Source organism: Rhizoctonia solani, chromosome 10 (assembly GCF_016906535.1).
Source record: "Rhizoctonia solani chromosome 10, complete sequence".
In the NCBI taxonomy this organism is placed as follows: Eukaryota; Fungi; Basidiomycota; class Agaricomycetes; order Cantharellales; family Ceratobasidiaceae; genus Rhizoctonia; species Rhizoctonia solani.
In genome coordinates, this window is record NC_057379.1 from 2,102,173 (window position 1) to 2,113,838 (window position 11,666).

Here is an 11,666-nt window from a genome sequence, read left to right on the forward strand (position 1 = left end):
TGTGATGTGTATAGATTGTTCTGGGTGCCCTTTGACAAATGCCTTGGTGGCAGTGACAAACACTCTAGATGCATATTGGCACGGGTGTCTGGAGAGGTTGGCTATGGCTTTTACAGCGGACCGGTTGTCGCAATATATACAAATCTTGCAATACCCTTGGTTTTTGGCTATATGCTTTGCTTTCATGAATGCTCACGTGAAGGCTTAATCAGTTTGATAAGCAGCGTAGAAATCAAATATACCACGTGACCTTTGTATTCAACGCATCACGTGATCTGTGAAGACTGTCTCGAGCACCACCATCCAGTGTAGGGCTGTTGCCGATTGTAAATACATAGTATCAAATAAAGCGCCCCACTTATTTGATAACAATCACAATCTGGGTCTTGATATCACATGTTATCAGATTTGTAATGTTTGTATTGTTATCAAATCACTATCATAGCTAGTTGTCAGATACAATCACTTGATACAAAGTTGGGTAGATCTACCCCCAGTCCCGCCTCAAGCCATTGTTGGCATGAAATAAGCTGACGTGCTGTATCAAAAGACATGTTTTGGTAGTCAGACATGACAAGTTTGCATCAAGAAAAAAGCCGCTTGACTGAAACACTTGTTGCAGGAATTGCAAGAATATCCTGAGCAATCTTAGCAAGGATGGGTATATGCGTTTCATTCTCCTAAGATTCATGTCATTTAAGTGTTGAATAGAAGCTCAATGAGCATACCTTCCACCAAACTAATATATCTCCGCCTTGATACCTATATTTTCCATCCAAATAGCTTTGAATTTCTTCTGGGAACAAATTGTTCACCTCATTGCTCATGTCCAAAAGACCATCAATCCACCCAACATGAGATTCTGATGAGCAAGGGCAAGGTATTGGATTGGAATCATTCCTCTTGGAGGCTGATTCTACTTTATATAGCTCATATAAGTATTCAAGGAGCTCCTCTCCACGTTTCATCAACTGTGGCTCAAGCATCCCCCATCTGCGTGTATCTTGGAAATACCTAAGGCGCATTCCTGGGTGAAAAACTAGAGGACAACAAAGTTTGATTGTCAGCAAAAAAATATGTAGTAAATAGAGATGTGATACGCACTTGAAGCAAGCAATGTGAGATTGCTTTTTACAGCTAGATCATAATATTTTTCAAGTTTCTCTTCACCTGCCTTAAGCGCATCGACTAGAGCCTCTGCTGTCTTACTGCCAAGCAAAGATGAACTTAGACGTATGCGGCTTTCAGTAAGCTTCTCCCAAAGTATTGCATAGGTTGGTAGAACCAAGTGTAACACAGTTCTTCCTTGCCTAGAATAATCTTGTGTTGCAGATTCAAAAGGCTGTATATGCAGTATTGTCTATCATTGTAGCTCATTGTAAGAGAGGTTGCAGACATACCTCAAGTATCCTAACAAGTTCGTTAAGTTCATCCCCCTTGTCATCTGTAATTGTCCATTTGCGCTTCAGAGCACGCGCCCTACAAAGCAAAGCCCCAGTCTTGCCATCATCCAGTGTTGCAACATATTGATTGATTGCCTCAAAGACACATAAGCATGAGTACAATAAGCTTCAACAGTAAACTTACCGCTTTTAGGAGAATAGCACAACGTATTTCTGCAAGCACTGAGTTCCACCGTACCCTAACACTTTTAATCACTGCACGCAGCTCTAAGCCAAGTGCTCGAGTTATTGTATGCATTCGCTTTCGATGTGCTGCACTTGAGGTAATGTCAACAACAATACTATGTACCTAGCCAATATATATATTGGTTGTTAATAATCTAAAATACCTTACTTTTTACCACATACCTTTTGTACACAATTAAGTTTGTCACCCAACGCAACCTGAGTAGGCTGAGAGTCTAGAATTGCTACTATTTGTGGCTGATTCACGGTCTCTGTGTTGTTCAACTCCTCATCCAAAGCATCAACTAGTGCTGGATGGGTAGCCAATTTGTTCTCTTCACCTCGCAGCCGCTCCTCTTCTTCCAGGACTTCAGCGCTTTGTTCAAGAATTTTGCCTTCTTCAAATGCTTTAGCAAGGGAATATGTCTCATCATTTTCTATTGGATCCATCGCTTTTAAGTTCGAGAGAATTGCTCTGTGGTTCATAGAATCAAAACGCTTGAAATATTTGAATGGCACCCAAATACAACTCACCCACATACTAGATGTAAAGCATGACACAGGCAAGTAACAGACATGTGGCTGACATTGAGGCGAAACCCATACTTCTTAGAGAGCCACGCCGAGAGCTCGTTATTCATAGTCCGGTTATTTGAGGCATTGTCGGTAACACTTGCAATAACATTTCTTGCCGCATTCATGTGGTCCAGGGATCTAAATATCCGGCGCCCCATTCCTGCACCCGTGTGATCGGCGTCAAGATGGACAATGTCCAGTACAAACTCTTGCATATTCCAGGACTTGTCAATAAATGTGACAACAACCCCACCAAGTGAATACACAAAACTCTTGCTTGTCCATGCGTCACTTGTGATCGCAAAGCGTGAGTTTTGTGCCTAAAAAGTACTTAATACTAAACTTGGATGAAATGTCCAATGAGCTTACACTTAAGACTTGCCGAACACGTCTGCTCAACACCTCGTATAGTTTGTTCAAGTCCTTGCGCATTGTCGAGTGCACTGGTAGGTCAAGGTCGGGGCTAACCATTGCAAACACCTGTCGCATGCCTCTACCTTCGCCAAACGTTAAGGGATAATTGTCCCGCACAACTCCCTGGATTAGAACAGATCGGAATGCCAATGGCGTAATGACAATCGGACCAGGACGGGGGTTGGCAGACTTGAACATTTCGCCAAGGGACGCTTGAGCCAATGTGAGCGTTTCGGCATGTCGATTTGTGCGCTGCTTCACCGTCAATTTGTACTGTGTTGGTAATTTCTCGCAGGATTTGAGATGCCCAGCCAAATTTGTGGCACTTATCTTCTCCTTTGAGACGTCCTCTTGGGTCCGAGGAAAATGGTGTACTGATCTATCCAATCAACACACATGTGAATTATCGGAATTTTGGAATTTACCATGATGCACTTACGGGCAGTATTTACACTTATAGGCCCATGCCGGCCTATTCGTATTTGGATAAAAACTTGCTTCTGGTTTGTTGTGATGAGCAAATGCCCATTCCCGAACAATTGCAGATCGACCTCGCTTCCTCCCGACGCATATAATCGAATTTGTACTCGGATTTACATGACTCTGTTTATCCTCCACTCCCCCAGTACTACCCATCGAGTTAATTGTCTAAAAATACAATCAGTACCAAGGATGCTATGAATTTGTGGGAATCATACCTTCTGCCGCTTTCTCTTATGTCGTTGTACCTCGGACATATTCAAGTTGTCATCTGGCTGTAGTGGACAGTAGCTATATTAGGCTCCCGATCATCTTTTCTTGATAATTTATTACATAGTTACTTACCTGAGCATCATCGCCCTCAGACTCACTCGAAGTTTCACCTGATTCGGAGCCAGAGGCTCCAGAGTGTGGGCTGAAATCCGAGTCGCTCGAGCTATTGGCCCCACCCTGCTTAGCTCCTAAAGCTTTGGTTGCACGGACAGATTTATGCCGGCGGCTATCACCATGGCGCCGTTTCTTGAGAGGTTTGTCTTGGGGATCTTGGGGAAGTGATTTGATACTTCGAGATCTTCAGCTCTCGGCAGAAAACTGAAACAAGAACAGCACTTACCGGGCATAGACAAGGTCTGTCAGTTGTCCAACCTTCAACTCCGTGAGATGTGATGCGCCTGAATCCAGTTTTGGCGATCGAGCACACTCCTCGAAGAATTGGATGACAATATCCATGCCGCATGAGCCACGAAGAATATTGTCGAGAGGGTCGGCGTTAGATCCGGGAATACGAGAAAAACAACGAGTGAATGCTTGGTCTATTGTCTCAAAAATGGCTCCTGTAATGTTTTGCGGCTTGAGACTGAAGTTTCGCCAGACTATTCCCTCATTCGATCCCTCAGGGGTCGATAGGGGTAACTTTGCGGTTGCTGCTTTGAGACGTTCAATTGCAGCAAGTAGCGACGCATTTGGTAGGGCAGAGCCAGCCATGAGGTGAGAGCTTGAAGCAACTGCAAGAGGGATGCAACGTGTTAGGAAAACGTTAGAACGGCGAAGTGCGATATGCCTCGGGTGCCGAGGGATTATCATGATGTCAGATATTAGTTTATTGATTGCTAGAAAATTCGATTATATCATATCTTTATCTTATCAAACTGTATCACATTTCGGTGGATTATCTGATTCAAATCTAACTTCCACGTGATCATATTCTATCATAAGAATCATGATAAGGCCCATTATCATCGACAGCCCTAATCCAGTGATGTTGGATTGTAACTTTGTTGTGGCTGCCGAGCTTGCTGCCTCGCAAGAGGGGCCGCTCGGTTAGCTTGGCGCTAGTTGTGTCTAAGCATGTTATTGTTGTTACCGCTGGTTCGTGCATCATCGCATGTATCCCCACACCCGGCACCCCCTTCCCCTATCAAATCGATCCCCTTGCCACGCGCAAGCTTAGTCTCGCATTTCAGTGCATAGTCAATATTGGACTACGCGGCTCAACATATCCGACGCCGCGTTGTCCAGGCTGGTGCCCTCGGAGTCGTTAGTTGCATCCTCGCCGTCTGGCTCAAGGGCAAAGGATTCGCAATCGGTAAGCATATCGGTCTCACTGCCCGCGACGATGCAATTCGTCATGCATCCCCTGAACTCTTACGAACTCTTACTAATTCACATTGCAGGCCCATCGGCCACTGGTTTCGGTGCTCCTCGAGAGTCCCGTGCAGTTCGCGTGCGCAGGCGAGAAGAGGCCCTCGAACGCCAGCGCGCCCTCGATCTTCCCCGCGCCCTCGAGCACGCAACCTCATCTAACAACCTGCGGGCGCGTGCGATTGCACAACCACAACCTCGCATCGCCACCACCACTGCTCCCCCTCCGGCTCTCCCCCCTGTACGAACCAATACATACCCAAGCCCAGTTCGGAAGAAGCCGACGAGGATATGAGCGGTGCAAGCAGTATGGGCCCCTCACCAAGTCCTCCACCTCCCGCTATCGGACGAAGCATGTCCAATGATTCGGATGGAGGTTATGTGGGAGTCCCATCGCTCCCCGCACCAAGCGGTCCTTCGGGTGCATTTGCAGTCTCTAGCGGCTCCCATGCGCGCTCATTCGATATCCGCACTGCATCTCCCATCCCCATTGCCTCCAACTCTTCCGTTATGGGCCGTGCCATCTCACCCAACACGGCCCAATCATCCGACGCCTCGGCCAATGCCACCCCTGTTGGCTCGGGCACGCCTACTGGGAGTGTAGTCGTACCTGGACGCGATCGCAGCGGGACCGTCGTCGGGAGGCCCATCTGGGATAATGAAGGCGGGCCAAGGCAGGTCGCTCAACCGGTCGCAAGGCCAACTTGGTCCGATGCGGACGAAACACCCACGCGAGAGGTTACAACCACGGGCAGACGAGGGACGATAACGCGCAGGCCTCGTCGAGAACGAGATACGGATGGGGATGACACTGAAGCTGATGGGGACGACCAAACGGCCCAGCAAGGCGAGTGCCGTACGATTGGCATTGTCGACGCTGCGGATGGAGACGGTACAATGGCGATGGATATGACGGGCGAGGGTGTCGGCGTTGGTGTCGTCGCACTCGAACAAAATGACGACTTGGCGATGGGCGCTCCGCCCGGGGCCCCAGGTGCCATCGGAACTCCAAGGGCTCGGATCGCTCCTGGTACGGAGCTTACGCCCCGAGCGAGCATTGCCACCCTTGGTGCTCAGATAGAGCAAACCGCGCAAGAAACTCGTCTGTCCGTCCCTGTCAACCCTGGACCGTATGGCGACGCGGAGGTCTTGTTCAGCCTCCAGCTACTCGCTTACCTTAGCAAATATCCACACGTCTGACAAGCCTTTTACGAAACTCCCGCGACCCTCCGTGCGCTCGTCGACGCGAGTAACGAGCCCAAACCTTCGGCCCAACCGCTCTCCAGTACTGCCCAGTCGCCCAATGTTTTCTCCCTGGTCGAGCGATTCACTCTCCGCCCCTCCCCCTCTGAAACCACTCTCCCCCGGCTCCCCCACGAAATACAATACTGGGTCGGCGTAATCATGCGCAACGCATGCCGAAAAGACGATCAGCGGGGCGGAATTCGACAGTGCGTCAACATGTTATGTGGGCGATTGGAAGAGTTCCCTAGAGAGTTTGCCAAGTGCTGACGGTGTCGCAAGGCCAAGTACTGCGGCAAAGAGTGCCAGAGTAAGGCCTGGGCAGAAGGACATCGATTCTGGTGTAGGTGAGTGACCGTTTTACCAAAACTTATTTATTTCTCATTCACTTGGGACTAACTTGTCTATTTACAGCGCCTGTGAAGAAGAGGACTCCCAGACCGTGGTTGCTCGCACGGGCTCTTCCGCCAACACCGTTCCCCCGCCGCCGTCGCAACCGAAGTCAAGGTCCCAACCCGACGCGGCCTTACCAACACTGTCACACGTGCATTGGTCAATATCGCCCGCGGGATGACAGGAAGAGCGAACACTACGGTGCAGCAACCGCAAGCACAGCCAGTGCCTACAAACCTGCCAACAGTCGGGCCAGGTGCGGGATTTAGGTTCGGTGCAGCGGCGGCAGAACACACAGAAGGGGATGGGCCGACGCAGGCGCAAGGGTTAGCTGGTGGGGTTCAGGCACGACCAGGGAATTTCCAGGCGCAACTACTGAGGTACGCTAGGATGGCCGCAGCTGCCAGAGGTGTTCGGCCGGTGAGTCTAGTCCCTTGTGTTTTTTGAGTATCGCTTACCCCAAGTTGGTGGCTGGCCCTGCCTGCGCGAGCAGCCAATCCACCCTCAGCAGGTTGGGCTGGTCCACCGCGAGGAGGAGTTGCGTTCTTCAATGAACCTGCTCAGGCGGCCGATGCAGGCCCGTGTTGACAAACTCAAGGACCAGAGACAGCTCGGCGAAGTAGTGGGACAATGCCCAGTCAAGGGGTTGGCTCAAACCAGGGCGCGGAGCCAAACAACCCGTGGAACGTTGTCCCCGTACAGCAAGTCTCGCCCGTTCCAAGCGCCCCTCATACAACACCTCAGCACGCAAATCGACCATTGGACGGAGATGGAGACGATGACATGGTTCTCGAGTGAATAATAGCTGAGGTGGGAAATATCTGTCGTGTCTTTGCTCCCCCCCCCCCCATCAAACGTGTTGTATAATAATGTAGTGAACCCTTTTTTTTGTTTGTTTTGTCATTCCTTGCTATTGGTATATGGGCTCTGCACAATTACATTACAATATATACACTTTTCACCAATAACTAGCAAAACATAAACTTAGAGCATGCCATGTAGGGAGATGGGCAGCATCTTGTCCCGAGAATTGTAGGTCAATGGTACCCAATTTGGAAGCTTGCAGATTGCAAGATTTTTGGTCCCAGACAAGCAACCTTCCTTCCACCCTTGGCTGGTTGCAACATGTGTGCTCTTTGAGTCCAGGCCTTATTTTGTAACTAGATCTCAACAAGAGCCCTTGCATATTCTGGTTTGGGTGGGGTAAGTGTGGTTAAGCAGGAAGTTTGCTGCGCTTTTTTGGACTTTTGACGGTCAGTATTGTGCTGGGTTCCATACCAACAGACCAATGTGTATTTTATGGACGGTATGTAAAATATAATGATATAGCAGTACTTTCACATAACCATGTTGGAGTTGTGGGGTAAGAGGTAACTAAGGAGCGCATCAAGGATCCGTCCTGAGATAATACCTTTGTAGACTCTATTTCACAAATAGCTGCCCCAATGACTTGGGCAGCACCGCTCAGATGTAGAACCTTGACACACAACACATGAAACGCAAGGTACCAGCAGTCAGGAAGTTCCAGGTCAGGGTTTGTACTACTGAATGTGACAATTGGGGGGAGGCCAACAGAGATCAAGTGGTCTCTGGCCAATTCAATAGGTGTGGTACTGTCCCTACAATATGTCAGGCCCTTGTACACACAGTTGTTCAAGCTAACCCACCTTGATTGGATCAAGTCAAATGCCCAGACTGTCCTGTACATGGTCACATGACCAGTACAAGTGGTTGCATGCTGGCCCAAGCCCAAATCTGGGGGGTAGCAGGTGTAATCATGGGTTATTACAAAGTAGTAGGTTGGTGGTAGGTTGAACCAAGCTACACTGCAGGGTGGCCCAAGCTACACTGCAGGGTGAAATGTGAGATGGCACAGGGTGGGAACCAGGTGGACACAACCCACATATGGTGTTAGGGTGGATTATAGGGAAAGCATCAGCCCTCCTACAAAAAGTTGCGTACTTTACACACAACAATACCACCATCCCCTAAGTTAGGGTGAGTCATGTGACAACTGACCACCCATGCCACACAGAATTGCGTACCACATGCAGAAGTATAGCACCATGGTCAATGTAAGGGTGAGTCACATGATCAATGATTACTCCTTGTACTCACAGTTGCGTACCAAGTATGCAGCTATATGACCCACAATCATGTTAGGGTGAGTCACATGACCACCCATCACTCTACTCATGCAGAGTTGCGTACTTGGTACGCAACTATACCACCCACATTTATGTTAGGGTGAATCACGTGACCACCCACCACTCTACTCATGCAGAGTTGCATACTTGGTATGCAACTATATCACACACAATTGTGTTAGGGTGAGTCACATGACCACCCACCGCTCTACTCATGCAGAGTTGCGTACTTGGTACGCAACTATATCACACACAATTGTGTTAGGGTGAGTCACATGACCACCCACTGCTCTACTCATGCAGAGTTGCATACTTGGTACGCAACTATATCACACACAACTGTGTTAGGGTGAGTCACATGACCACCCACCGCTCTACTTGTGCAGAGTTGTGTACCAAGTACGCAACTATACCACCCACAGTTATGTTAGGGTGAGTCACATGACCACCACCGCTCTACTCATGCAGAGTTGCGTACTTGGTACGCAACTATATCACACACAATGGTGTTAGGGTGAGTCACATGACCACCCACCGCTCTACTCATGCAGAGTTGTGTACCAAGTACGCAACTGTACCACCCACAGTTATGTTAGGGTGAGTCACATGACCACCACCGCCCTACTCATGCAGAGTTGCGTACTTGGTACGCAACTATATCACACACAGTTGTGTTAGGGTGAGTCATGTGACCATCCACCACTCTACTCATGTAGAGTTGCGTACCAAGTACGCAACTATATCACACACAACTGTGTTAGGGTGAGTCACATGACCACCAACTGCTCTACTTGTGCAGAGTTGCATACCAAGTATGCAACTATACCACCCACAGTTATGTTAGGGTGAGTCACATGACCACCCACCGCTCTACCCCCTACTATTTTTTAAGGATGTACTGGCGCTGTCCCCCCTTTGATTGTTTTATGCAAAATGTCTCTTGACGTTTTGCAGCTAAGCTTACAACTTTGAGAACCCAGTATGTGATAGCCAGATGTCTCAAAAACCTTACATATAGCTCTATAATTATTTTTAATCACAACATTGCGTGTACTCAACAAAACATTTGACCTATCTTGTTTGACCCACCTATGAATGCACCTCAGTCTGGTGATCCAACACAGAAGATTAGCCACTACTGACCAAGCATGAAACAATCAACAAGCGCACCAGTTTGCAAGAACAGCAACTGACTTGGGATCTTTGATTATGTACATAGATTTGCAAAATCACTAATATATACAGATAATATTACTACATACAAACACACTGGCTACAGCTGAGGTGGGAGTGTGGGTTTGGTCACCATCACTGGTACTTGCTCAATAGCTTTGTGGTTGTGATCAACCGTGGGGCTGGTTCAACAAGGGCAAGTAACGCAAAAGAGATTAGAATATTGAGGGAGAGGAACTTGTTGAGTGTGTTTATAGCAAGCATACAAGAATCTAGGAACAGTCAGATCATTGCCACTGAGTCACAGACAAAAAACAAGTTTATCTTTGTTGTCATCATACTTGTTGTCTGAGTCTCTGCGGCGCTGCAATACTTGACAGGGGTAAGGAGTTATGTTGCTGCGGCTACATAGCACACATATATATATATATATTCAATGGCCCAAGAGGCGCATACATCAAGTCTCATGCACAGAATAGATTTGGGAGTATATGTGCAATTTATTTTGATTATGATTTCAGAAACAAAGTCTATTTTACATGGACCATTCCTTATGGAAAGGCAATAGATGAGGTCCAAGCACTGGCACAGCCTAGTAGTGTTGCGTATGAGCCAAGTTTAGCCAAGCCAAGCCAACTTGCTTGTGCTAGAGTAAGCAGGCTTGTGGTTACTTGGTGTGATGATTAAGCAATTTGTGCCCTGGCTTGTGTGATGGGTCCATTCCGTTGGGTTATACATATATTCAGCCTGGTTTGGTACGGTGCATGCACAATACATAAAATGATAATGAGGCTAAGTTAGTATGTACATGGAATCAATAACTTCCAACTATTCTTCATTCTTGCAAGTCTTGCTCTCAAACAGATGAGAGACACAATTGAAACCATTGGGCTTGATCTCAATCCCAGTCTCTGTAACACCGTCCAGACGGTCTCTGCGGTGCCAACGCAACATGTGCTTCAAAACTTGCAGATATTCAACGTTCAAAGCAGAGAAGCAAGTTCTCTGAGCAGTTACGGTCAACTTGCTTGACAAGAATACTTGTTTAGACAATACAGACAAGCCTTGCGCAAGGAGGACGTTCATTGCAATCTAGTACAGTATTGGGTGTGTATACTGATGATTCTGCCAATAAATAATAAACTTGACTCCCCCTTTTATTTTTATAAGTTTTTACCACCATTTTAATTCAAAATACATAACATATTGAGCTCAGTGAAACTTGGCAGAAACCCAGCAAAAATGCAACGCAAAGGTACTTCACACCTCATCCCAATTGCCTTCCAGCCTATCATACTATTGCAATGTGCTTAATTCAACAATCCCAACCGTTCCCCAAACTCAATCCTTGGAGACAGAGCTGTAGAAATACCATGTATATAGTAGTAAATACAAGAAGGATCTGGAATGTACTGGAACATGCATGTAATTGAGTCAAGCAACAATACCTAGTCATTTACTAGATGACTTGACTATAATGTAAAGGTATAAATACGGGTGCACTCAACCGTATAGTACCTCATCCTCTCTTTCTCTATTCACACTACTGTCTTTACTATTGTTTTGTATTGATATAACTCTATTTACAAACTTATTCTTTCTACAAGAGCAAAAAAAAAGGCACATTTATTCTTTTCCTTGGCTATATCTGCACTAAAACAAACTCCGTACAACTACACCCATTGGCAAGTGTTTGCTCATGCCAATACTGTCTATCTATGGTATACATCAGGTAAGCAAAAGACCAAGCCAGACCCTCAATCATCACACGGTTGCCCTGAATCAACCCCACCTGATCCCAGCTTGTGAACCTTATTCTGCAAGGTAAGCCAAGTGCAAATTGCCCACCCTTGGCCTCAGATGCAACACTACAGCCTAGCACAGCCGCCGCCGTACGGGCCAAATCCGTCCTGTCCCAACGGACCAATTTAGGACAAGGAATTTAGAAGAAATTCTTATGGAAACGCACCCA

The 11,666-nt window shown here is 47.2% G+C and overlaps 2 protein-coding genes across 2 annotated transcripts; one reads left to right on the forward strand and one right to left on the reverse strand.

The window, feature by feature from the left end:
- Positions 1-584: 584 nt before the first annotated feature.
- RhiXN_08791 (Zinc finger, BED-type predicted) lies at positions 585-4,181 on the reverse strand (the record flags this gene model as incomplete). Its single annotated transcript, XM_043328607.1, has 12 exons — positions 585-680; positions 729-1,039; positions 1,105-1,342; positions 1,401-1,538; positions 1,588-1,752; positions 1,812-2,103; positions 2,163-2,524; positions 2,574-2,997; positions 3,058-3,266; positions 3,317-3,373; positions 3,444-3,660; positions 3,712-4,181. The coding sequence occupies 12 exons, from the start codon at positions 4,179-4,181 to the stop codon at positions 585-587; spliced, it is 2,979 nt and encodes a 992-aa protein (XP_043183992.1).
- A 264-nt stretch (positions 4,182-4,445) lies between these two features.
- RhiXN_08792 (MYND Zn-finger protein) lies at positions 4,446-7,172 on the forward strand (the record flags this gene model as incomplete). The annotated part of the gene is made up of 10 exons (XM_043328608.1): positions 4,446-4,466; positions 4,569-4,683; positions 4,772-4,980; positions 5,004-5,841; positions 5,944-6,235; positions 6,264-6,328; positions 6,396-6,575; positions 6,622-6,794; positions 6,868-6,993; positions 7,035-7,172. The coding sequence occupies 10 exons, from the start codon at positions 4,446-4,448 to the stop codon at positions 7,170-7,172; spliced, it is 2,157 nt and encodes a 718-aa protein (XP_043183993.1).
- Positions 7,173-11,666: the final 4,494 nt, after the last annotated feature.